The following is a 27,113-nucleotide window of genomic DNA, read 5'->3' as shown; positions in this document are numbered from 1 at the left end:
ATTTTACAGGCGTAAGTTTAAGGATTTGTATATTTTTCCTGAGGTTGGGCTTCTATATCGCGACCTGAAGATGGCTATGCATACAAATGCTGCATGCTCCATTTCCAAACCTGAAGATATTCAAAAAGAACATGTGAGAATGGGAGTGTGCTGCAGAGTGTGATATGCTTGGGTGGCAAAATCAAGACTGAGATGAGAGATGGATTCCCAAAAGCTCTTGAGTCGAATATATTCTAGCTAGTTCTGTACTTCCATAAAGATGAACTTGTCAGGGGAAAAGACAAATAGTCAAAACTGATGCTGCAGATATTTTTATTTTTGTTAAAGTATGAGTCAACTAACTAAATCTAGGTCTCATATCGATAGGAGAATTCATGTGTATTTGGTTTCTTGCTCTTTTAAATCTCGTCTGTATTTGGGACACCATAGCAAAGTCCATAAAAGTCCTGAAATCTGTCTCTTTCCCAGCTGCTCTTTCAGGCCACGCCCCTCTACAGTGAGAACTGCATGTGATGTGTCTTTATCTGGACCCCGCGCCTCCAACGTGACTCTATTTTTGGAAATGAAAAAAAAAAAATCAAATGTTACCAACCTCACTGGTGAATAAGTGTCCATTTAAGAGTGAATGGGTGAACATAATGCAATGAACGGGAAGTGCTTGGCTCCGAATCTAACAGAAGCACAACGCCAAGGACAACGGCTCCCCCAGAGGCTAATTTGTTAATGGAGGAACACTGACAAAGGGTTGAATCATGAATGATATGCAGAGTGAATCGAAATATTTAATTAAATTGTTTCTGAGTGTTTCTAAAATGGTTTTAGAAAACATGGGGAAGGAAATTCAAAGCAGAAGACACAAAATAAAAATGCTGCGCCCCCCCCCTCATTGAGAGCACACGCTCTACTGCAAACGATGGTGTTTAACACTTTCAGTGTAACCTGAAAAACGTATTGAACCATTATTATATGAAGGGGGTATTGATATATATCAGTTATCAATTCACTAGATATTAGAAAATCAGGCATAACTTACAGACATCGCATTCAGGAAGTAGAGTTCAAAGCATGCGTCCATCAATAAGAACATGTGATGGAACACATCAGCACATCATATTGAATCTAACAGAGAAATATGTCTGAAAATAAAAAGAATTCCCAAAACATTAAGAGAGAGATTATACCTCTGTTTAGGTGAACTTCTGGCTCCTGTATTCGGCACCTAATTAAAGCCACCCCACCCCCCACACACACATACACGTTGGAGTGTTCCACAGAAGGAGATGGAGGAGAAACTTCATAATATTTTGATTTTGCGTAAAGGAGCGAACCAAGGCTGGACTATGGTGCGAATATCAGTTCCTGCATCCACTAGGGGCCACTAGAAAACACAGGTGTTACGTTGCAGTACATCAGGTAAAGACAGCACGTCACTCCGATGCATATCAGTTGTTACATCAGGCTTATCCCTGTAGGTGGCGCTATGAAATACATTCAGCTTGTGAGTTTCCTTAGGTTGGGACTCTCAGCAAATGTGTGATGTCTGGAGAAGACCCATGGTGAGGAGCCCAGTCACAACAGCCGCCTGGTCGATGCTGAAATATCACTATCAGCCACATCACCATGGCAACACCATTTAACAGAAACTCCCAGTCTTCAAACAGATATATCTGCTGCTAACCCACCAGAAAGCTCTGAAGGGGTTTCTTGCTAAATCTCAGATGAATCTGGTGGACCCGCCAGGAGGAGGACATCAAAGTGTGAAAACAACATTTCCTGTTACCATCAGACGGCGCTACAGCTAATTTGCAACAAACTGTAATAAGTTCTTCCTTGGCCCTTGACGGAGATGGTGCAGGGAATGAGGAAGAGCACAGCTGATAAAACTGAACAGGAAGTGTTTAAAGAACAAAACAAACAAAATTGAACCAACTGTCAGTCATAAACATTTCACTGTTCCTGAAGTTTCCTTTTATGGGCTCAACAAAACTGAAAATATTTAATTTCTCCAGGTGAGGAAACTGCCCAGGCGTGTCAAACCTTATGTGAGGGCGATGTACACAGCTGCAGCAGAGAACACGTAGCCACAACAATCCTCATAAACCTGTGAGTCTTGTCCATCACCTCTGGATTGACCTCTGGCAGCCTTCCTCTCCAGGTGGGGTCAGAGATCTTCACGTGTGGACAGGTTGAGGTGTTGCGTGTAGCTGAAGACATCTCCAGGGGTTCAGACCGCGGCTGGATGGAAAATACAATGTATTCTGACAGTAGACCTAAGACAAAAAGACACAGCTGACTAAACTGACTCCAGATATCTATCAAAGCATTACTCCATTAATTTGGGTGACAAACCAAAAAAACCTGCTGTATGTTTCACATCAAATAGCAGTAGGCACGAACCATGACTCACTTCTGAAGCGCTGATCGGAGACATTAATGTTAGCGACCTACTGTTGTTCATGAATGCTAAGCGTCATGAAATTATGTCACAGCTAATAGTTTGTATATGAAAACAGTCAGGGATGAAGTATTTTTGTAGACTAGCATGGAAGCTAGCATCAACCTTGGATCCCTCAACTAAAAGCCAAACAATTTTAAAAATATTTATCTTTTGGCTTTTTGCAGAAAGCAAGCTCTGGGATCATAAAAAAAAGTTGAAAGTATTTAGCACAGTCCTGCACTTGAATCATTTTTGAAGCATTAGCTTGAAGTAAAAAGCTATTATTAGGGTTTGAATTAACTAAACCGCAAACATATGACTTCAAAAACACCAGAATAAAGCTTTGCACTTCGTCTTCCCTTGATGTGATTGAGATGAGGACATCTGATGTCCTCGACCACCAGTGCAGACCCAGTTTTTCTGTTTTTTCATTGTTTCACTGTCACTTCACTGCTAAGCTCTGAGCAGTAAAATTTTCCTCTGGGAACACACGTCAGGATAAGTAATGCTGATGTAGCCGTAGATTTGCCAAAATTATTTTAAAACCAAGTTTTATCCCAATTGTTACGCAGTTTGAAGTCAATCTCCACACAGTTGCAACAGTGGAGTAAGATGACTAACTCCTCTTATATGTAAAGCTACCTCTGCTAGCAGTGCATGGGGGCCAGGAGCGGTCAGGATGCTGAAGTTGGGGTTGTGCTGTGTCCTCAGCTTCTACAGCATCGCATCCACCCTTCATCTTACTCAAATATGACAACCTCTACCTGCAAAGCATCAACCCAGCGACGGTCACAACACAAGAACATTAGTCCATAAACTTATCTGTGATATCACACTCGCTCTCTTCATTCTGCAAGAAGAAATGATCAAACCAGTAGAGTCTCCCCCTGCTGGCTATTAGAAGCAATGCAGGTTCAAAGCTTTTCTGTATCAGCTTTTTTTCCAGCATCAGCTTCTGTTTTCCACACCAGGAGCATCCTTCAGCCCCTGTTGTACTGTCTCTGTGCTCAGTCTTGTCTCATTTTACTGTGTCGGTTCAGTTAAGAGGTTGATTATTTCTACAGGGGGTCTCTTTGCTCCAGTGATCACTGCAGACAGAGCCGGCACCAAAGGGTGTTTGGCGTTTCCTCTGTCTCCTGGCCTCAGTAACACGAGAGCTAGTGTGACATTTCATACTTAGAGTCTGAAGTCAGAGGAGTAAGAGAAGGGTTTGGCCTCCTTGCAGCACGTCTGATTGCTCCCTCATTCATTTCTTGAACCACACATTTCCACCTACCATCATTCATTCAGTTTTACTCTTATGAAGCGACTCCTTATGACACTTAAAAAAAAAAAAAAGAAAGAAATCCTACGCCAATTATGAAACCTGCATAAATCCGTGCAGTTCCACTGAGATGACACATTTATTCAGCTAACCTTGACGTTAGCGTCACCACGGCGTCCCTCAGCCAAAAGCCGATGGGGTTTTCACATCCAATTTTGGAACATTGCAGAAAAATCAGCTCTGTGGTAAACACCAATTGAAATTTACGTTTTGTTCCTGCAAAATAATCTTGACAAATGAACACATACTGTCCTCCTTGAGGTCAAACAACTTCAATTTGACAGCTAGCCAAACTCCATTCACAGAAGACACGTGAGTCAGGACATAAGCCTTCAAGCCCCAGTGATTTAATGTAGACTCAAGTTGACGTGCACACGGAGTGAAAAGGCAACGTTTGCCAAGTATGGCATCACATAATCTTTCAGCAATCTGCGATGGCTGAGAAATGGCTGCGAAATGGCTGCGAAGGCCTATATGTACTTAGCACTTCCTACTTCCTGTTTAAGAAGATTGAGTAAATAAACCAAACGACTGCAGAGGGCGCAAATGAGGACAGTGCAAAGAAAAGTTCCTACTACAAATGTAACCATCACTTTTGTCCTCTCCCGGAAACAGAAGGATAAATTGGGAAATTGGTCTCAGGAGGGTCCTTCGGGTGCCCTGATCTTGAGCTGAACCTCTCATGAGCACTGGGGAAACCCAAGCACAAACGGCAAGCCGCTCATTGCAAGAAACCACCGTTATCGTTTTAGAAGCACAAATGCAAGTCGCTAAAAGAAATCTAGTGTTAGGCTATGAACCAACAACACTGCAAACATGACTTCTGCATCGCCGCACGTGCTTCACATGTAAGACAAGCTGTCGTCTTTTTTAGCCACTTGCTAGCAACCGCTGTTGTGGAGACGCCTCAAAACTAAACACATAAATTCGAAAACACAGTGAGGTAAACCAGCAGGATGACACAGACGGACGTGACGAACTGAACTTACAAATGCTACAAATGACACAACAAGAAACAGGCAGGAGAACACGAGGGCAGGGAAGGAGCTGATGACACAAGAAACACTGGGAGCACAGCCGTGGCTGACAACGACTGATGAACCCATGAAACACAGGTGAAAGAGACAGGAAGTAACACAGGAGTACACACAAGGGAAAGGAAGTACATTTCAAAATAAAACAAGAACTGAGAAGTAACACAAGAAAACAAGGTGCAAAACCGCAACCCAGTCCATAACTACGCGTCTGCAACTTTACCTGGACCTGGTCCAGACAGGAATGGATTTTGTCATCATTAAAAATAATCAAATGAAAAAAATAACTGGAACTAAATTGCTTTTTTTTTTTAAATCATCGTTAGTAACGCATCAAAGCACAAAACCATAGTCAGCTTAAGTGTGTGGGAAATACCATGAAATACTGAAGTATTCTTATTAATATTCTTTACTTAAAATCAAATCTGCACATATCTTATTGCAATTCTTACTTCCAAATTGTGCTGACTTTAGATTAGCCGAGAGCGTCTTGACATATGGATCAATATTCATGATGTAAGCTCTACAGCTAAAAAAAGATAACAATATATTGATCTTTTCGCTCAATATGGTGTTGAAAGAGAAATTCTCTGTGGATTTTTCTCTCACAAAGTTGTTTATTCCTTGTCATTGATGGATAGTTCAATGCAAACGGATACGCCTGCTATTAAGACATCAAGATATCTCGCTACGTGTTCAGCTATATTAGTGATAGTCCACTCTCACTACTGGCAGCACTGACAGCAGATTGTAAACTCAAACTGAACCCAGTGGACTAGCACCTTGTGGAGGAGTTGGTTTATAATCAAAAATTCAGTTTGAATGTTTTTTTTCCCCTGTAAATATTTTCTTTTCCTCCGAACGCTGATGCTAGCAGACATCCTATTTCCTTCGCTGAGGGAGTTGAGGCTGATGGTTTGCAGCATCTGCAGTGGGCTCCTGTGGGTTGCAGCCTGACAGCTTGTCTCCATGAAGGCTTGGTAATGAGAAAGACTGTGTTCATTCTGTCTACATATGTCAGAACGACACATACACAGTTGTTTGTGGAGCTTGTGTACACTGTGGTTTTCCTTTTAGCATTGGTTGACAAGTATGGCAACCAAACACAAGTAACAAGCAACAACATTCAGGCATTTAGCTGCACCGTCTTTGTTCTGGGTTTGAAGGTGCGATGGGCTGCTTTTGGAGGTGTCGGCACTGCGCTTGAGACATCGTGTTCCATCTACATGGGCTGTTACTTACTTTACTTTACTGTGCTGGTGCCGCTGTGGTGGCAAGACTGCTCCTTGGTTAAGAATGACCAGTAATGCTGTCACAACAACAACAACAACAAAAAAAGAGAGAGAGGAATAAGATCTGGTGAACATTTTACCAACCAGTTATTTGTTCATCCATCAGACATCTTTAGCATTTATTTGAAGCTCAGATAAAAATAAAAAAAAATACTGGCCTAAATGTGGCCCACAGAAGAAGAGCCAGAAGTTCCAAACGGAGCCCAGATGAGGCCCAAATGTTACTGCTGTCTGGGATACCTACCTGCTGAGTGAAACATTAATATTCACCCCACTTTTAGCTCTGACCACCCCCCCCCGAGGAAAATATGTCTCTGTAGCTGTGACATGCTCCACTAGCTGGTGTCAGGAACTGGAAATAGAAGAGGATGAGAGTGCTGAATTTCAGCTGAATAAGTAAAGTTGTGGCTTCATCAACCAGACCTGAGAGACATACGTTAAAGGGCTCTCATAGGTGTGGCAAATCTGTTAAAATAACGTGTCATAACCAGGAAACCTGCTAGTTAGTTTGTTAGTTAGTTAGTTAGTTGTGTTATTTCGAATTTTGTCTTTTCTCACTAATAGATGATTTACCTTTAAACCTCACGCATAACTTTATTACCTTTAAACCTCACGCATAACTTCTCCAGAATTATATATATATATATATATATATATATATATATAAAAGCTAACAAACATCCAAAAATGTCCAGTTCCAAAGTCTAAAGCACGTTGTCCAGTATGATCCACATCTTCATGATCTAGTCACGTTATACGCTGTTATGAGCTCTAAGCAACCAGTAACACTTCTGTTTCCACTGGTTCACAGCAGCTGTCTAAATGTTATCATGCGTTCTCAGCTCACGTCTCACGTTTGAAGATGGCTGAGCGTACGGTCAGAGAGAGACGACTCAGGCTACACTGGATCATTTTTGGGCAAATTAGCTGTTATTAGTGGTTGGACCCCATTCGCTTCAAGCTAAACGTGCAGTACACGATGAGCAATTTCTGACTTCTGGAGGTAGAAAGAAGAAATGCCAGAAGGACGACTACGTCTTTGTGAGCCAGAACTATTTGTGAGCACTTGAAAGGCAAAGAACGCATCACTTTAAGGTCAGAAATTCAAGGGTTGGATTAATATTGTGACTCACAGTTCTGTATGAAGGACTTGAATCATACTCAAACTGCCATCATATTGCCATCTATGACATCGTTAACCCACGGAATTGTTTGTGTGGTCCCACCATATAATTCTTCGCACATTTTACACAACCCTGATGTAATCCGGTGTTGAGAAGTTATGGTCTCTTGAATAAAAGTTAGTAGCAGAGCCAAGGTTAACCAGAGAGCTGGGTGGAAGTTCTCTACTGCTTTCATGAAGTATTTGTATGCAAAATAAAATAAATATAATAAAAAAGGACAGACATAGCTCAGATGAAAATGAACTCAGTGGTTGTGTTTACGCTGGTAGCACAGCAGAGTTTCATTCAACAAATTTCTGTCAGGCAGGAGGTTTGTTTATCACACTGAGCGAGTATTCATAGGATGTTTACAGGCTGTCAGTTGGACTTAGATGCTGAAAGGTGAATGTGACAGTAAAGTAAACTTGATACAAATACGTTCTGCTTGTGGCAGAAAATTCAGCAGAGAACCTCAGAGTCAAAGACCGTTTTTGTTTTTATGTACGTGCTCTCTTGGATGAGCAGCCCCTCAAATTCAGATGCTACGTTAGCGTATGCGCCACAATTCCGTTCAGCCATTTTTTTTGTCAAAGCTTTTGAAAAGTTGTCTTTTTTTTAGGTGAAGGGTCACCAAAATCTTTTACAATGTGATTTCATTGTATTTCGTATGTCGTCTGATTATGACCCTCAAAAAACTATATCCGTTGAAACCTAGGATTCTGTGCTACTTCTGTTGTGAAGGGACAAGACCACCAATCTCGTGTTCACGTGTTGTTTTTCTGTTCTTTTACATGTCACCCCCCCACACACACACACACATCTAAAATGTTATAATAAGTAATTTAAAACCTGATGGTCCAAAAATAAATTAATAAAATGAAAGTAGCAACATAGAAGCCTCTTTTATTTTCTCTGAACTTCACATGGATTTCAAGATGTGCATGGCCTTGAGGCTGCATTTCAATAAAGGCTGAGACTGTGTAGCAGTGCTCACTCTGCTGTGTGTCCCTGCTTGGCCCGACAGGCAGCAAAAAATCTTCTCAGCAGTCTCCAAGAGGTCAGGTTGTTGTCGACTGACGATGCCTAACCTCGATGAACCTGAACTGACCTACGAGTGATTTTATCATTCCACATCCCAGCATTACGTCGTCCCAGACATCCATTGTGACTTTCCGTGTCCATGTAGAAAACGTTAAATCTCAAGTTATTACCATCCATCCATCCATGTTCTACTGCTTATCCTGTTAAGGGTCGCGGGGGGGGGGGGGGTCACACTCACAGTCACACCTACGGTCAATTTAGAGTATCTGATTAACCTCGTCACCTCTTGATGTCTTTGGACTGTGGGAGGAAGCTGGAGTACCTGGAGGTACCTGCAGATTAGTAGCTGCAGTTGCTATTGTAGTCACCAAAAAAACCAACATTTTGATTGTCACCTGAAGTTTTCAGGCGCTGTGTCAAGTCGCTGCGCCCCGTCAAAAAAGTAGTTGCAACCACTTTTCTGATTCTAAAATTACAATATCTTCTCATTTTAAATCTTTATTTCATTGCTAATCTTGTGCACAATCCTAGTTATATGAATGCTGGCAAGGACTGTTTTGGGTAAAAGTGTATTCAGTGACATTTGATGGATGCACGATAACACTACCCATTCACTACCATTCATTGTGCTACGCTAACTAGCTGGTCTCTGGGTCTCAGCGCCTTAAAGCAGCACAGAGGAGGGGATCCTTTTTTTTCTCCTCACATATTTAAATTTAGTTTCAAAGACTTACAAACTTCAGTTCTGTGTCCAAATCCTGTTGTGACAAGTGGAGTTGGTAAGGACAAATGAGTTCATACTGGAGTTATTATATATTTAAAGTTCAAGTACTCAAAATGACTTAACAAGTGCGGATGTTTGAAATTGTCATTTCTTGTCAAGCTAGAAGTTGCAATGTAACCAACGACATGAGACCATCTAATGGCCCTGGGAACTACAGCGTCAGTGTTTATTCCCACTTACCCTCTCCCTCAAAACAGAACAATTTTTTCCCCTCAAATGTACTCGACCTCTGCTGAGATCAAAAACTGAAAGGTACACACACACACACACACACACACACACACAAACAAAAACGCTGTAAAGTGCTTCGTTGCGGGGAAGGCTAGCTATTTATGATCCGTGCTGTAGATCACAACCTGATCTGAGGAAAACAGGGACATGCTCGGCGAGAGTGACATTTCCAGCAAGTCAGATGGCGCTCTCATCAGTTCATAGGTCAGCTGGAATGTAGACGCCACATCCTGAGATAGACAGTTTAAAATGACTGTCTGTCTGACAGGGTGTAAAAATCTCTGGATGTTTGTCACATCTTGTTAAATATGCAACACGGGGGGTGAAACTCAACGTGTTCTGCTGATGATTTACTCCTGTTGCAAGCCCCTCTCCGTTTGTTAAGTCTACGTGTAAGTCTACATTTCAAATGTTTTTCTGTTTCTTTATCACGGTATTAGCTGTGGAAATTGTTATCAAATCATTAAATCTCTTTGAAGCTAGCAGGAGAGATTGAGACAGAGAAGAAAGAGAAACGCTTCAAATGAAATCCCCAGCAGGTGATGATGATAATGAGTTATGCTGAAGATGATGCGATTTACCCTGGAAGGCCCCTCAGAAGGCTTGGTCACATGACTGTCAGAGAGTTTTTGTGATCTGTCAGACGGAGACCACATTAGTGTTGGATTCCTTAATGCAGCAGAAAGGTTCCTAAGACCCGGGTCTCAGTGGGAGATATTTCACTTGATGTCTGTGATTATTTCTTATAGATTTAACTTCCAGTATCATTATTGTTACCTATGTATGTGCACCTTTGGATTACATATGTATTTATTGCTCTTTTGTTTATTTTGGCCTGATTTGTTGATTTCGGTTGCTTCATTTCTTGTGACTGCCCGCATCATTGCGTGTCATATCATGTGATGGGCAGCAGGTGACTGTTTGTTGTTTTGTTTACAGACTTTCCAAAAAAAAGCCGGGTGTATTTTTGACAGACAGATAATTAAGGAAAGGGTTATGATAGTCTATCACAGATCCAGATGACTTAGTTTAGTTCCTGGATTCCTATAAAATAAGTATTATCTCATTTGATCCCGGAGACCAGGGCCCAAAGTGAGGTCCATCATAAGGTTCCATATGGCCTTTTAATAATGAAATAAATACACGTAACGATGCAAAAAAATTACCTCAGTTACAAAATATCTTTTAAAATATGTGAAAACCGGTGTTTTTTGAGGAAACAAACGCTCTTAGGACCCCTGATCCCTACACTCTGTCCTCCGCAGACCTCTGCTCTCAGCCATTTGTAGGATATTAGCAGGATATTTTAATTTTTTTGGAACATGTCAGATCAAATTCCTTGAGTCCATGTGAATGAGGTTTAAAGTACGTTTACAACTTCCAATCATAATCATGATGGTATTTAATAGCAACTTTTGGTATAACGGTCGATATTGAGAAATGTGAGTATATTTGGATGAAACTGTCAGAGGTCATTTATTTCCAGAGATGGTATGGATCATGTTCTGGATCTGTCAGACCTATCTATAAGCGGATGGAAACATTATTTATGAACGGATTTTGATACTACGTTCACTATTACATTACAATAAATGCTATTTCATACTCAGGGCTGAATATTTTTACTCCTATATTCTATGACTTGATCACCTTCTTGCCAAGTCTTCCGAAAACTGTACCAGGTTTTTTGTTTGTTTGTTCTTTAAAGCTAAAAACAAAAACAAAAACAAGACTGGATTGTTGTAAGTTGTACTTGTTTTAACTCTTCATTTCTACAACAGCAGCATTTTGCTGGAGTTAGCCCAAGTAGAAAATGTGTGTATACCCCCTGGAAGATTGAATAGAAGTAATGAGGCTTACATGGAATGTGCTCTCTCCTCACAGCAGAAAACATTGGGATCTTGTCAAGTTGTTTTTGTCCAGCAGCACTATAATCTCAAGGTCTTGAGTGCCTTTAAGAGACCGACAGTGAGGGGGTGAAAGAAAGAGAATGTGTGTGTGTGTGTGTGTGTGTGTATCAGGGCGAAGCATTTGCACAGTTACTGGAACTACTTACCGTTTGGTTAGCTGGCTCAAGTTTTACTGATATATTAAAAACTTTGCATCGTTAATGTGCAGCCTTCAGGCTCTGACGTCATCGAAGCCTGCAGCATACATCAGGGATACTTGTCGCGGCCTTGACAAAATCTACGTCCACAGGGAAAGTCAGAGCCTGGAGGTGGTTACTTTAGTGCAGGCGCAGCAGCAGCGGCGGTGATAGAGTGATGCCTGCAGTAATCAATACAGCTGGAAATGAAAAAGTAGCAGCAGCATCGGCAGCTGAAGTACATTTTATCATGAGTGTGTGCTGTAGTCAGATGAGTTGTGTGTGATGCATTTTTTGGAGTTAGAATTTTGCTTGGAGGGGCAAACAAGTTGTGCTCCGATTTCTTTAATACTACTTTGTTTTCATGTTTCTATTAAAAAGAAAACGCTCACACGTACATAAAATGTGAAAATAATTTAATGTATTCATTTCCTGCCAATTCCCTTTGTAAATCTAACCCTCTGATACAATGACTGCATCTTAAAAATGAGTCAAAACATGGAATATGACATTTTCCCTCTGACTTAAACCAACATAGACATCTACTGCTTGGATGTACACTGTGTTTGGATTTATAAACCTTTATTTTTTAATTAAACGAAGCTAATCTTGCGGGCAAACGTGCTCAACATAAGAGAATGTGATGGAGGAACGGACGCTAACAATCTTGTCCTTGTTGCATTGTTATCATCGGAAGCGTTCTCATGATGTGCACTCCGGCTGTGTCATGCATGATTGTATGACTACCAGATTCTACAATAAACAGATGATTTTTTTGTGTCCAAGCTTTCACAAGCAGCTTATTCCCGTGCTTCGTTTATTTCCATGTGAACTGATCACTTCACACAACTCGTCTTTCAAAAGGAGGCCTCCGATTTGGCTTCTTGTCAAGTCTATAGATTATATAAGCGCGTTGGGCTTCACCTCGCTGACATGTAGAAAACTTGGCGTGGTGCCGCCCTAACAAAGGCAGCAGCTCTTGTCTAATGAAGCGTGGCTTTATTACTCAGCAAGGAAAACATGTTTGTTCGCAGAAACAGTGTGTGAACTGGATACAGTTGGAGCCTTGAAGCTTGTTATTGTGATCATTTTATTGCGTGTTTGTACCAGTGACCCACTCAAATCTATAATTTACCTTTTTCTCTACAATTTAATTGCATGTTAGCATATATACAAATAGAAGTTGCCAAACAGTAGCCTTTTAAAGATAGAGATCAGTAAAAACTGCCAGCATTTCCATGAAAACATTTTCTTATCCACATCCTCGTGACCAGTTATCCTGATAAAATCCACAAATTCATCTAAAAAGGTCATTTAGGGCCACATTAACACATTCCTTTTCAGCGCATTTAGAATTCCCTTTTAACAAATGACTTCACTGGAAACTAAACTCTGGAGGAGAGGTCCCTAATTAAACAGAGGGCACACTATATCAACAAACATTAATTGACTAAACTACAGCTTAAACACATGCAAATCTGTAGAATTAAGGCAAGATATTAATTAGTAAAGAAGGAACTGCTCGGATGTGTGTGTGAGACGCCTGGAGGTGCTGTAGAAAAACTGTTTTATAATGATTTATGTAGCTTTTTAATATTCTAGCAGACTTACATTGCAATGTAAAAGACGCAAGCCTAGTGGCCATATTTATCATTGTCAATAAAACTGCATGCATAATTGCAGAATGATATACTTAAGTTGTTTTACTGTATATTGAATGTAACAAGGAATGTTCACTTTTTCATATCCATGTTTTTCTTTTCTTGTCTGGTTTTTATAGCCAGACAATTATGTTTCAATCCCGTGCATCGTTAAAATGACACGCACCCAAAATCTGTATTTTTCCTTTCAAGTACTCACAAATAGGTGTCTGGAGCTTACAAAGATTCTCCTGTGTTACTTTGTTGTGACTCCAGAGTGCAGCTAACCAAGTTTAACTTGAGGCTAATAGTGCCTTACGGCTAACAGCAGCAACTAAACAACAAAACTGTCCACAGACATACTTTTTCTAGCTCTCAAGTACCTTCACTGCTGTAATTCACATCTTCTTTAGCTCATTAATCCACAAAATATCAAAAACAAATGCAGATGAGGGTGAGCATTTTCGTTAAAATGAATACAGCAGTTGGTCATGCATGGCGCTACCGTGAACAAGCTTAGGACAAGAAGTTGTTTGTTTCCATTTAAATTGAAGTGTTTGTGGATTACTGAGCGGGCGGCTGAAGAGAAAAGACATGGATTATACTGCGTGATGAGACTGAGGGTTTGGAAGCAGATCTTTTTCAACAGTTTCGCTGTTGTTTGCTGTCAGTCACCATTAGTGTCAAGCTAAATATGCAATGCTTTTCACAAAGGAGTAATGTGAGAGTACTGCTCTGAGAGCTCAAAGAAACCCATTTGTTAGAATTTAAAAGCAAATTACACATTTTGGATGAAATGCTGCTTTAAGTGCTTCTTTTTTTATTGTGACAAACTGATGTTATCCGTCTAGATGAGGAAAGAGCTGTGGCGAGGATCGGAGTTGGCAAATGTGAAGACTGACAATCATATATCTTCTTCCTCTTCCACAGTGTCTTAACACCCAATTTGAGACTGTGGCAAAAGTATTTCAGTCATGTAATTTATGGAATCAAGAGTGGGTCATGTTCTTCAGTTGTTTGCGGTATGCATTCATGGTATCCTGTTGAAATTCTAGAAGTTAGCATCCACCACCATCATGGGCCACCCAAGAAGAACACAGGTGAAATATGGAGAGCAAAGGTTACTGACATCACAGCAATGCAGTTATATTTATTTTCTAAAAAAGAAAATTGTGGCTGTAATATTTTTGTACTCCCACGGAGAGGATATGTAGGTCACCGTAATTTATTCACGTCATCAGAGCTGCTACCTCAATGTCAAATTATGATAAGACATGGAAAGAAAGAGTGAAAGGCAAATAGGGAAAGGAAGACAATAATTTTGAAGATTAGAAGTGTTGTTAAAACATGTTTTCAGTCCAAGTTATCTTTATTTTATCTCCGCATCTTAACTCACCTTCACGTTCCTTTTTGACCTTCCCGTTGCTTTCTGGTGAGGATAAGAGCGTGACGCCTTTAAACAAACATTAACATGTGTCCGAGCCAAAATGGCCAGTCAGGAGTCTTTGGTCTTGCTGTGGCATTTCAAAGACTTTACCCTCAGAATTTGGTTGTGAGTACACATTACTGATGCCATTTTGTCTTCTGAATTTAGCCTTTCCCTCACTCTGAGCCTTGGGTTTTTCGTCGGATAAATACAAAGCGATGAGAGCCAGTTTGGAGTTTTTTCACCGGTTTTTCTCGTACTTTTAAAGGGAACCAACAACTGTGGTTTTATACTTACCTGAGGTTCATTTTCCATGTCAAAAGCAGAAGTAGGTGTTGTAGTAGAAGTAGTAGTAGTAGTAGTAATTGTTAAATGTGGCCCAGACACATGGAAACAACATGGAAAACCCAAGGGAATGTCCTATCGGAGTAAGGTCGTTTACACAGTCAGTGAATGCATCATTAAGTTCTGCGGATCATTGCACATGTTCAGTCTGGTTCATTGACTATTGACTTTCGATGTATTTTCACAGCCCAATCTTGCATCCATAATACAGTACAAATGAGACCAGAGTACGACTGGTTCGGTTTTTAATCTCTCTTGAAAGTTTAAAGTGGAGTGGTATTTATTCCTTAACTTTTATAGTTTGTTTGTTTTTTTAACTGGATTGAGGACCTTCACTCAAGTTTTGCTTTGATAAATCTGTAACTGTATTGTTCAAGATGTTCTGGGATGAAGATTAAGAATATTTGAAAATACATGTAAGTGCCATCATGTGCATTAAGGAGCTTAATGAATCAGACCCTGGCTGATTGCTCGTTAATTTCTTGATAAATAGCTTAATAAAGTGGATGAACAGGTTAGCACACCTCCATCTTGCCTGCTTAGCTTCCAAACACTGACCTTGGTTTGTCCAAAATGAATCCTCCTCATCCCCTCTTGACAGAATCATGAGCAGTAGTGGCAGTCGCTCCTGCAGATGCTAACAAACACTTGGTCTGGTCGGCAGTGCTTCTGCAGTGTGAAATCAAAGCAGAAAAGTGGTCACACTATCAAGTCAGCAAATTTGTTCCGGCTATGTGACTGAATTTAAATAACAATATCCCATGATTTTTGCTTTTTATTTCAAAACAAAAAATTAGTCCATGCCCAGCCCTAGTTCTACTTATGCCAGGAATGACCATTTACTGTAAGAGTAATTTGACCACTTTAGATGGAGCTATGCTAACCTGCTCACCCATTCATTACGCTAAGCTAACCAGCAGGTAGCTTGTCTCTGTTGGTCTCAGTTACCTAATATACACACAGAGGAGTAACTAGCTATCTGGTTGTTTGGCTCTCAAGGAGTATATCCCAAAAATATGATCTGCAAGTAGAGTTTAAAAAAACAATTTGAACCTTGGGTGGTTTTAAAAGATTCTTCAATACTAAAAGCCAGAGAACTTACATGAGTCATGTTTCCTCTGTCTGCTCTAACGTCCCATTCAACTCAGCAAAAATTCTGCTGATAACACTTGTGTCCTGACTTTTACCACGACGGAGGAACAAAACCAGAACAAGTACACTTCTAGTATGTCCAGCACGTTGTTTGTTATTCCAGGTGGTGTTGAGTCTGCATCCTCATAATCAGTACACATTACAACTCATCAAGCATTTTGAATTCATCTTTTTTCAAGTTGCTTTTTGTTTTCCACCAAAATGCATCTGCCAGGCTCTTGATGTCACCACTAATTGCCCTTAACAACCCCACACCTAGGTTAGCTGATACTCTAAATTGACAGTAGGTGTGGCTGTGAGTGTGAATGGTTGTCTGTCTGTATGTGTTGGTCCTGCGATGGACTGGTGACCCGTCCATCCGTCCAAACCCCACGTCTTGCCTGAAGGCTGCTGGGATAGGCTTCCATCCATCCATCGTCGTCTTCCGCTTATTCCTTACTAGTAAGGGTCGCGGGGGGGCTGGAGTCTATCCCAGCATCAACAGGCGAGAGGCGGGGTTCACCCTGGACAGGTCGCCAGTCCATCGCAGGGCCAACATAGAGACAGACAACCATTCATACTCACATTCACACCTACGGTCAATTTAGAGTATCAATCAGCCTCATCCCCTCTTGATGTCTTTGGACTGTGGGAGGAAGCTGGAGTACCAGAGAGAACCCACACAGGAACAGGGAGAACATGCAGACTCCACAGAAAGATCCTGTGATGGAGCCGGGACTCAAACCCAGAACCTTCTTGCTGTGAGGCCACAGTGCTGACCACTGCACCACCGTGCAGCCTGGGAAAGGCTTCCTTGATGAGGAAATGCGAGCATGTGTGTGTTTGTGTGTGTGTGTGTGTGAGAGAGAGGGACAGAGAGTGTGTGTGTGGAGTGTGCTTGCAAATGTGCAAACACTTAAGTTCCCTGATGTAGATAAAAATACAGTAGTGGAATTGTATTTTCTTCTTTCTTTGAGGTTACAGTAGAGTTTATAGTTTTCTAGCTGATGTTTGCCAATAACTTGTTGCTGTTAATCCTCAGATTGTAATGTTTGCTGGCGCTCGTGTGTGTTGATCGGTGCGTCTAGCTTTACTCCAAAACAAACAGACAAATCCATGATGATATTTCCTTTCATTCTAAATAGCTTCGGTATATATTTTCATGCTGGATCTTTTTAGAACACCACTGAACAGTTTTTTCCACCCTCCTCGCGTCTCAGTAATCTCTCAAACAACTGAAGTGAATGGAGGCCAATTTTCAAATTTAATAAAAGCATAAAATGCCTTGTTACTGCTTTTCTAAATGCATCCAAGTGTCCTGAATCCCATTTCTGAAAGGTTCTTTGGAAAAAACATCATTGCCACCAAGTTTTTAACCTCATTTATCAAAGTCAACATTCATCATTTGAGACATTTACAATAAAATTGCAGAAATGTATAGAAAACTAGCTTGACAGATTATTGGAACTGGTTCACTTATTTGGAATTCAATGCATATTTTTTCAGGTCATGTATATCCATGCATTTTCTATGCGACTCTATTACTCTATTCTACACATAGCAATCTAACACAACCCGACATATTTAAGAACTTTTACTTCTGAGTATAGTAAAAATGATCAATAATTCATAATCTATTGAAGCTTTCTCTTCAGTCCAAACATTTAAACAGCTTACTGCAGCATGTTTTCAGAGCTCTGCTGTGACTGAGATGCTGAGACTGAGTGTCACTCTTTGTACAACACTGCTCCCATTTGCAGAGTGAGCAAACCTCCTGGCTCCTCCCACTGTGCTGGCTGTATAATTCCTGTGAGGTGATGCCCAGTTAGTAACTTAATAAAGCTGCTGGGTGCAATCCCAGGGCACAATGTGTGGATCATGTTCGTTTGACAGACCTGCTATCTGCTCCACTGCTGCGCTCACACAACCTGCTGCTTTCCTGTAAGTACTGCAGTTCGGAGCCGTTTCAACTTTTAGCTGTGATGTCTCACCGGGACAAATGAATGAAAACACACAGCGCAGACAGAGTTTCTGGTAAGTCTTGTGATGCAGGGAGAGGAATGACATGGGTGTTCACTGTAGCTCTGGAAGTTTGTTTAACAAAAAATGTAAAGATTTTAGTACATTGTCTTCTCTTTCACTTGTTTTGTTTTGTTTTTTTTAATCTGTCCCAGTGACAGCGTATTAATGCTTGGACTGTGTGATTATTTAAAGAATGTTGTATGGTGTTTTGTGATGGAAAGTCACTGGCTTAAATCCTTGGTGGAGTTATAAATGTCGTGCCTATAGGCAGCTATCCTGTGTTCAGTGCATTACCAGCCACATGCACACATCCAGAATGTATAAGTAGGCTAATCATTTTACTCATTACTCTTTTTTGCCAGGAGGTTCCTGTCCTGGTGTAACTGTCAGAGCATAATGGTGGCCTTTAAAGGGATCTGGACCAAGGACTTCTGGAGGGCTGTGTCTGCAGAATACCTGGCTACTCTCATCTTTGTCCTTGTCAGTCTGGGCTCCACCATCAACTGGGCTGCAGGCGCGGAGAAGCCTCCTCCAGCTGACCTAGTCCTTATCTCCCTGTGCTTTGGCCTCAGCATTGCTACCATGGTGCAATGTTTTGGGCACATTAGCGGTGGACATATTAACCCAGCTGTCACAGCAGCTATGGTTGTAACTAAAAAACTGAGCCTTGCAAAAGCTGTGTTCTATGTGGTGGCTCAGTGCCTGGGAGCTGTTACAGGAGCTGGGATCCTCTACCTGGTGACGCCTGCTGCTGTCAGAGGCTCCCTTGGTGTCACCACGGTGAGGATCTTCATATCTACACACCCAAGTGGCTGTATCTACATTATATAGTAAATGAAAATCTTTTAAAATCTTCCAAGGTGAACTCCGACATATCAGCGGGACATGGCCTCCTTGTGGAGCTGCTCATAACATTTCAACTTGTCTTCACTGTGTTTGCCACCTGTGATACCAAACGCACGGACCTGGGCGGCTCTGCTGGACTGGCCATTGGAATATCTGTTGTTATTGGGCACTTGTTTGCGGTGAGCATGTTTAGCAAATCCTGACTTTTAGATTGTGTTAGCACAATCATGAAGTTCAAAGTGGATGATGTAAAGAAAAAAAAAAAAGGTCCATTCATCTGACTGTCATCTCAGACCCCTCAAACTTTTTTTTTCATGGAGGAACATAGTTGTTTCAATTAAACCCATACACAGCCTCACGAATGTTCACATCAGCTCAACAGTTCTAAAGATTCAGCTCAGAATCACATCAAATTCATCGCTGCTTTTCAAGATTGTAAAATGAACCTGATTGCAGAAGCACCAGACTCTTCAACATGCACTGAAAAAAACTTGAACACCGAGGTTTCCTGAGAACCAGCAGGTAGAGCAGGGCATCTATTCTTCGACGTGTGATATTGCAGGCTTCTCACTGATTCACACCCACATGCACATCTTTATTGGAGGCTGTCATCGCATGGCAACCAATCTCCGGGGGCTTTCTGAACCCAGCAGAGCAAATGAACACACAGAGAAATAGATGTTATCTCTCACACTGCTCAACCGATTCCTTCCAGTGTACATTACCACTTGCAATTATTAGACTCTGCAGACATACCCTGCAAATTTAATTGCAGCAGTATTTTACCATTACTAGTATTATGATGCAGAATAAAAGTATAAGTTATTTATTTTTATTTTTATGTGTCTTTCAGATTCCTTACACGGGAGCAAGCATGAACCCTGCTCGTACCTTTGGGCCTGCAATGATCACGCTTAACTTTGAGAGCCACTGGGTAAGAAATTATAAGAAGAATAAGTTTTAGTTCTGCAGTTTGCATTGCACTTCTGTTACACTGTATAATAAATCAGTGCACTAGCTCAAACATAACGCGTGTGGCCATGCAAAACATACAAATGATCTTGATTTAAGAGCCCTGCAGACTCTGTAGCTCTAACACTAGGCCAGTATGGCATGTTGAAACCCAGTAAGGTCAGAGTTTCAACACTGGTGCCAGAACAGTCAAGACAGGTGTGACCTCATGTCAAAAAGAACAAGACAACAGTTTCTTCTTCTTTTTTTTTACTGATATCAATAAATATGAAGCACTCAGGTGGTTTACTGGGCATGATCCTTGAAATTATAGCCAAAAAAAGGAAGGAAAGAAGGAGAGTGAGAGTGTGTGATAATACTGGTGTCTGGTGTCATATTTGGGTGCTGGGGGGGTCTTTGTGAGAAATACCTGATGCCTCACACTCTGAGATGAGCTGTAGTCTAATTCAGCAGTACTCCAGAGTGGTGTGCCCATGCTACATTGTGCTGATGGCAATAAAAACATCTCCCACCGGCCTTGATTATCCAGCTGACTAATGAAGGTGTTTGTTTACAACAGGTCTACTGGGTGGGACCTATTTTGGGGGCCATTCTGGCTGCAGGTCTATATGAGTACCTCTACTGCCCCGACCCAGAGATAAAGAAGAGGATGAAGCAGGTTTTCCAGAGGGATCCATCAGGGAAATACATAGAGGTAGAGACTGAGGGTCGTACTATCAAGCCGGGGTCCAGCCACACCACTAATGTGGAGAAAGTAGATCCCTTCCGCGACTCGATCGTGGCATCGCTGCCATCTGTATGACTATCACGTGCACTGGAAATGGAGACCAATCTGTAGAGCAGAATGACAATCAAATGTTTGTAAATCCACCTTGAACCCCCTAAAATCTCCACAAAGAAGAATGTAATTTCCCACCGCAACTTTTTTTTTAATTTAACTGATTGTCATAAAGCTAATCTAACATCTAGAGTGTATCATGACTATTCCGAAAGCTCTGAAGGATTCAGAAAAAAGTGCTCTGCAGAATAAGAAGCTGCAGATACGTCGAGTGGAGGAAATATGTGTAGGGTCATCCAATTATGTAGGATCATCACGCTGAATTGGAGAAGTGGGGAAGAAAATGCAGCCTTGTTATTTTTGGATTAGTGTCACATTTGGTCCATGTACAGTGTATGCGATGATATTTCTGGTGTGATCATTAAGCACCACTGCAGCATATAAAACCGCGCTGACAGGATTCGTCAGTGCCGTGTTACACTCCATTTTCAGTGCATCGGTCAGGAAGACGTTATTTTCAATGGAATGACTGTCAAACTACTTTTCTGTATTCGTACGTCTTTAAAGATTTTTTTTTGGGGGGGGGGGTATTTGACATGATGAGAAACGATCCTTTACAATAAGTTGATTTGGTTCTTGTTATTTCTTGTTTCACTGAGTTATAGATTCATACTACAGTTTGTAATTTATTGCTTAAAAGAGGGCCGATCTGTGTTGATTAACTTTTGTACTCAAATATTCTCATTTTCTTTCTTCTGTAAACAAACTGTAGATGGAACAATCTGTATTCCTGTATAAAGCTGTGATAATAAAGATTTTTTTCAAATACTTGGTGACGTTTTTTTTTTTAATTACAGAGGCTTGCAGCAGCCATGGAGGGGGGAAAACATCATTTTGTGATCTCGAGATATAACTTGTTTTCACAAATTAATCAAAGCCACAAATTAAATCTAGGGAACTTGGTGCATCAAGTTATATCTTACCAGAAAAGTAATAAAATTGAGGGGACAAGTTATGTTTCACCATAAATTATATCCATTGAGGGAACAAGTTAGACTAGGAAGTGAAATCATGCTGCCATGAATGAATCAAATTAGGGCAAACAGGTAATCTTTTGGCAATTCAATGAACGTATTCTCTCTATGGCCACAAAATATATTATTTCACTAAATGGCCTCTCCTTAACTCCATAATTTATCTTAGCTTTTGAGTTTAATGAGGCATTCATGATAGATTGGACATCCAAACAGGATAGTTTCACATTTATTGACATGTAGTGAGTGTAACTGCAGGCTGTTCTCCTGAGTGACTAGTTTCTGTTAGCAGGAGTCAGGAGCGTTCGTCTGCGTTTATATTATGTCTCACTATGGCCAGATAAATGTCCACCACGTGTGTTCCTTGTGAGTTATGTCTCTGAGAATAGCTTCATGTAATCTCATTCCATCATCACACAGCACAGGAAATGGTTTGATTTCCTCTGCTGAAAGTACAGATAGGATTCCAGCGTTTCTTGTAGTGGAGATGATGATCATCCCGACAAGACGAGGTTCTACTGGATTAACAAGGCAGGAATTTCACTTTAATTCTGAAACTAAATTACTATTGTTTTACCCCATTATGCTTCTATTTCACCTTTTCTCACAGTGTGACTTTCATATGTGACCACAGCATCACCTAGTGGTCACAGTGGTCATTGCGTGCTGAGCTCCAACACCTCTACGTGGATCTCTCCAGGGGAGGGCAGCCACGAGCCGAGGATATACAGGTTACACTGCAGAATTGGAAGACACACATCTATTCAACAGTCTGAGCCATGTTTCAGTTGAATTTAGTCCAGACCATTAATTCACGCGACGTAGGAGGATTAAGGGTTGCATCCCTAACAGGGAGCAACTTCTCAACCTTGAATGCAGTATTTCAACTGAAGCCTAATCAATCATATTAAAAGAAATCATTTTCATGATTTCACTCAAACTTCATTTCTAAATACTTCTTTTCTATTAGTTTCACAGATAAACAAACACTAAACCTCCAAACTGACAATCATGCTACATTTAATGTTCCATATCACAAGGCGATGGTCCACCAGTGAATAATTATTAAGAACATGATTATTCTCATTTTGGTGCTCACTGCACTTTGTCCTTGTTTGTTTACCTTTGTCTAGCCTGTAGTCCTTGTTTTAGCTGTCAAGGTGTCTATTCTGTGTAAATATTTTAAGAGTAATGGAAAAACCAGAGTCAAATTCACTTCTTTGTGACTCAACATTGCCAAAAAAGAACTACCTTACTGTTGTAAGCCATTAGCCATCAGTCTCCATTATATATATATATATACACACACACACACACACACACACACACACACACACACACACACACACACACACACAAAAACTTACTTTATTTTAATTAAAACATTGAAGAGGTGCTGCTCAAATGTCATTGTGGGTGTGAATGACGACTTTGATTTCACTTCTACCAACTTCTACTGTTGATGTTAATCAATGGCTCTTCAAGGCCTGGAGGGGGAAAATGAGCAGCAGTGAATCTCTGTTGCACTATCGTTTACCTGCAGGCATGCCTCCCCCCTGCCCCCCCCCCCCCCACACACACACACACACACACACACATACACTCTTGTGGCTGGAGGCCAACACCCTCTCAGCTCCCCTTAATCATCTTTACTGCCCAAATAAATGAGTACATAAATCTGACATTTCATGCAGTGACTGTTTCCTCTTGGGACAAGCGAGCGGGAGTGAGCTCGCATTGATTTGATTTATCAATCCTCGCTCATCTGAAGATTTAACAGAGGACAGGAGAGCTGCATTACAATACGCTTGTTGCGCATAAATGTTAAGAAGTCACGTGGACACATACATATACATTTTAATTCTAACATAAAGCGGCATCAAATACTGAGATTTCATTTTAAAAAATGTCTTTGCTGTGTGTTTTCAATGCTACAAGCGCATCAATTAAGAAAAAAAAGAAGACAAATTCTAGATCAACACTTGTCTGTTATCACATCTTAGATGGCTTATCAGCATGTTGAGCAGAAACCTGATAAAGCACAGACAGCCTTCACAATGACTGCTTCCATAATTCATTCATTTATATTCATTCCAAACACCAACAATGGCTATTTGCTGGGAAACTGTTCTGCAGATATAGAAACTACATCTCAAAGTGCTTATCTAGATGAGGAAAGACAGACTTCTTTCAACTTAGATTTGCAACAGAAGGGGGATAAGATAAAACCCACACCTTAAAGATCATTAGCAATTAATATTTGGGGATTCATGAAGAAAAACAGCATTAAACACTTGTTTAATAATTCATACTATAAACAAGAAAGTCTCCCACTTCCTTAATAATTTAGACGTAAGCTAATGTTGATTTATTCAGGAAGGTCTCTGCCACCAGCGCTGCCTGGAGTGCCCAAATTTGAATTAAAGTAGGACAGTAGCAGGCGAGTCTGTAATAACATTTGTATAATTTTATTATTGCTCTGGGCTCAGTTCATTTCCTCCTCCAGTAGCTGCGTGAAATTGTTTGATTCTGGAAACCGCCTTGAGTGTGCAGCTCAGGGGTTGGAGGGTGGTACAGGAACAGGAAGGCATGCGACACTCTCGCTCTGTCTGTCTGATGCTGTCAGACACATAAACATACACGCGCGCGCACACACGCACGAGGAGATAAATAATGCTTGGGTGTTGTAATAGTGTTACATTGGTTCACTTAATAACTCAAGCTGTCTTAAGAATATGACTGATACTCTAACTCACCTTGTCACTTATGATGAATATTTGAGCTTGCAAGTGTAATAACTCATTCATTATGTTATCAAAACATATAAATATGAGGGGCCCCCCGAACACTTTCTCATCTTTGAGTCAAATAGCATCACTTGCATGAAGAATATACTGTATTTCATTCAGCTTAACGGGAATTATGCTTCATGTTCCTTTGGATGTTGGCACGACTATCAAGTCTTCTTATTGGATTTCTAGGTTAGGGTGTTCCTCTACAGATTCCATTGATTGGACTATCATTTCCAAAGTTTACAAAATTCTGATTAGCTGAACACAAACAATCAAGTTTAGGAGGCATTAGCTCATGGAAGACACACCTGAGACCCCGGTGGCTTTGACGCAGGAAGGGAGGGTGGAGAAGTTCTGATTGGTTTCCTCGGGGCTCTGCTCCCAACTTCCCACCCGCACACATTCCCTCACTCCTCCTCCTCCTCTTCCCCCTTTCCAATTCCTTTATGCAGAGCAGCCCAAACTGCAGTTTGATGAAACACATTTGTTTGACTTAACACTTGCCTCGCCATCGCGGCTAAATCTCGAAGGCCTTTCGGTGTAATGTGGCCCAACAGCAATTGGGTTAATGAGAGGATATATGTACAAGTGTGGGACTTGACCGGAGGAGCTGTTTTCCATTTGGGTTTGGTCTTCTCGTGTTATTAGGGAAACCTTTATTATTGTTGCCCTCTAGTGGGAACCATATAATAGGATTACATTTTATTAGAGCCTCCTAGCATTACCCAAGCAGCCCCCTCCCCTTGTCTCTCTTCCTTTCATTGTGGTGTCACCAACTCTGCTGTCCACTGTGAGTGGGTTTGGAATGGAAAGGAAGCCAACAAGTGCACACTCACAAGGAGAGGTAGCAGTGTGTACCTAAAAGGGTACAAAATCTTGTTTTGTTTTGGGGGGGTATTTTTTTGGGGGTGGAGGGGGGGACTCTTTTGACAATTGTGTATTCTTCAGTTTTCTTTGCTGCCTTTCTGTTATCAAAAGGTGAGCTTCTGACCTCTAAAAGACCAATATTGTGCTTTTGAGGCAACAATGGGCCTTTGAGGGCACATTAAAAAAAAAAAAAAAATCTACCCGTATACAAATGTTCTCCTTGTACCTTCATACCATAAAGTCCTGAAGTCGCCCTTCCCTTTCATCAAACAGTCAACCTGTAAGGCATGTTCACACCAAACAGCACAGGGTCGTTTGTGTTTATCAGCCCCTCAAGTATTCTCACACTGCTGTTGTTTTTGTTGAACTACAGCGTTTAACATTCATTTAGATATTTGGCAGGAATGTAGGTTTTTATATCTAAAATCAGAGTTTGTTTCAACGAAAAAAATTCTCTGTAAACATTAGCCAGGAGAATGTCAAGAGATGAGAGGGCCAGCTAGATTTCATCACGAGCAGGAATGGCTATCATGCTGAGCAGCAAACATGAGGATAACAGGATGCTGACTTTGGGCGATGGACAGCATCCCATCTTCAACTACAGCAGGTAGACGCTAGCTTGGATGTCTATAGCGGTCGACATTACACATGTCAGCTCTGCTTGCGTCCTAGCTGTCATGGCTAGCAGCCAGGACCTCAACATCTCCAGGAACATGTCGTGTTGAAGAAGTGCAGAGACAAACGAGCTAGCAGCAAACCTCAACATGATTCACAGACTGAAGGCTGTTCTCAGCAGGGAAGATCATAACTAACAGCCCGATCACAGTCACCAATCACGGGGCTGTCCCTGTCAGCGTTAGCGTGGCGAGATGGCGATGGTAGCGGGCATAGTGCCTTGGTTACAACAGCCCCGAGTCATCAAAGAATTCCCAAATTTGCAGCCGGTGTTACCGGTGGGCTTGCACAGTCCTGGATCAGACACAAGCGGTGATATCAACCCAAGCATCACATGATTCTGCCTTGACAAAAATCACAGTCCATGTCAAGTATATTCCATATAAATCCTCACATATTCACAACGTATATTTGAATGTATTTCTAAAACTCCGACATACATTCCCCCAACTTTAACTTTGTTTTTCTGTTACTTCTGCAGTTTAAATGATATTTTCAGTCAATAATGTACATCTCAATACTTTTACCCCTAAAGAATGTTTTTTACTGTAATTACTGACTGACCCCTAGTACTCCATTGTAAGAAATGCTATCAATGCATTAAAATGTATGTACAAAACCATTTTAGCATTTAAAAAGGCATGAAAACATTTTAAACAAACTGATTAGATGAATTAATAACTGCAATATCAAAAACATGAACTTAAATCAACAATTTTACAAATGACCATGGAAACGCCCCTTTTTGCTGACATAAGCCAACAACTGCTAACAGTCATAATAATAATTACAGAGATTCGTCAGTTTCCTGTGTGTCTTGTAAAAGTCAAAAGTAAATTCTTCCCCTCATGTAAGCAAAAGTAGTTTTTCATTTCAGATTGCAGGCCTTAACAGTCAAGAGTCTTTCCTCCTTCCTCAGCGTAGCTAGGCAACAAAACAACTTGCGCTAGCGTAACAAAAACCGACACAAAAAACGTGCAAATCCGGACTGTGGACGCTAAAAAATCTAAAAAAAACAACAACAACAACAAAAAATACGTCAAAAGTTAATCTGGTACCTTGTGTGACAAACTATTGACAGAGGACATTTGACATACCTGTGGAGAAGTAGCGACAGGCAGGATTTAAAAGGTGACGTGCCGCTGCAGTGACCAACAGGGGCATCGCTTCAAGCGTCTGTTACAAAACCTGCT

General features: G+C 41.0%; 1 protein-coding gene and 1 long non-coding RNA gene across 5 annotated transcripts; one reads left to right on the top strand and one right to left on the bottom strand.

Annotated features, from left to right (window-relative positions):
• On the bottom strand, positions 1-27,113 carry LOC147261621 (uncharacterized). 3 transcript variants are annotated; one of them, XR_015115816.1, is made up of 6 exons: positions 27,018-27,088; positions 22,954-23,073; positions 15,362-15,472; positions 6,038-6,104; positions 2,122-2,270; positions 1-550 (listed from the first exon to the last, which is right to left on the bottom strand). It is a non-coding gene; the product is annotated as an uncharacterized LOC147261621 (long non-coding RNA). The 3 variants fall into 3 exon arrangements; XR_015115815.1 differs by lacking the exon at positions 22,954-23,073 and having other exon boundaries at positions 2,102-2,270; positions 27,018-27,113; XR_015115814.1 differs by lacking the exon at positions 22,954-23,073 and having other exon boundaries at positions 6-550; positions 27,018-27,113.
• On the top strand, positions 17,748-21,135 carry LOC147261622 (aquaporin-4-like). Of its 2 annotated transcripts, none has more exons than XM_086203741.1 (5): positions 17,748-17,875; positions 18,319-18,736; positions 18,817-18,981; positions 19,656-19,736; positions 20,334-21,135. In XM_086203741.1, the coding sequence occupies exons 1-5, from the start codon at positions 17,802-17,804 to the stop codon at positions 20,574-20,576; spliced, it is 981 nt and encodes a 326-aa protein (XP_086059867.1). In that variant the 5' UTR covers positions 17,748-17,801; the 3' UTR covers positions 20,577-21,135. The 2 variants fall into 2 exon arrangements, with proteins under 2 accessions (XP_086059867.1, XP_086059868.1); XM_086203742.1 differs by having other exon boundaries at positions 17,783-17,968.

Source organism: Aulostomus chinensis, chromosome 5 (assembly GCF_037954235.1).
Source record: "Aulostomus chinensis isolate RoL2024-O1b breed Wild chromosome 5, RoL_Achi_v1.0, whole genome shotgun sequence".
Classification (NCBI taxonomy): domain Eukaryota; kingdom Metazoa; phylum Chordata; class Actinopteri; order Syngnathiformes; family Aulostomidae; genus Aulostomus; species Aulostomus chinensis.
Note: the sequence above shows the minus strand (reverse complement) of the source record. Positions and strands in the feature narration are given on the sequence as shown.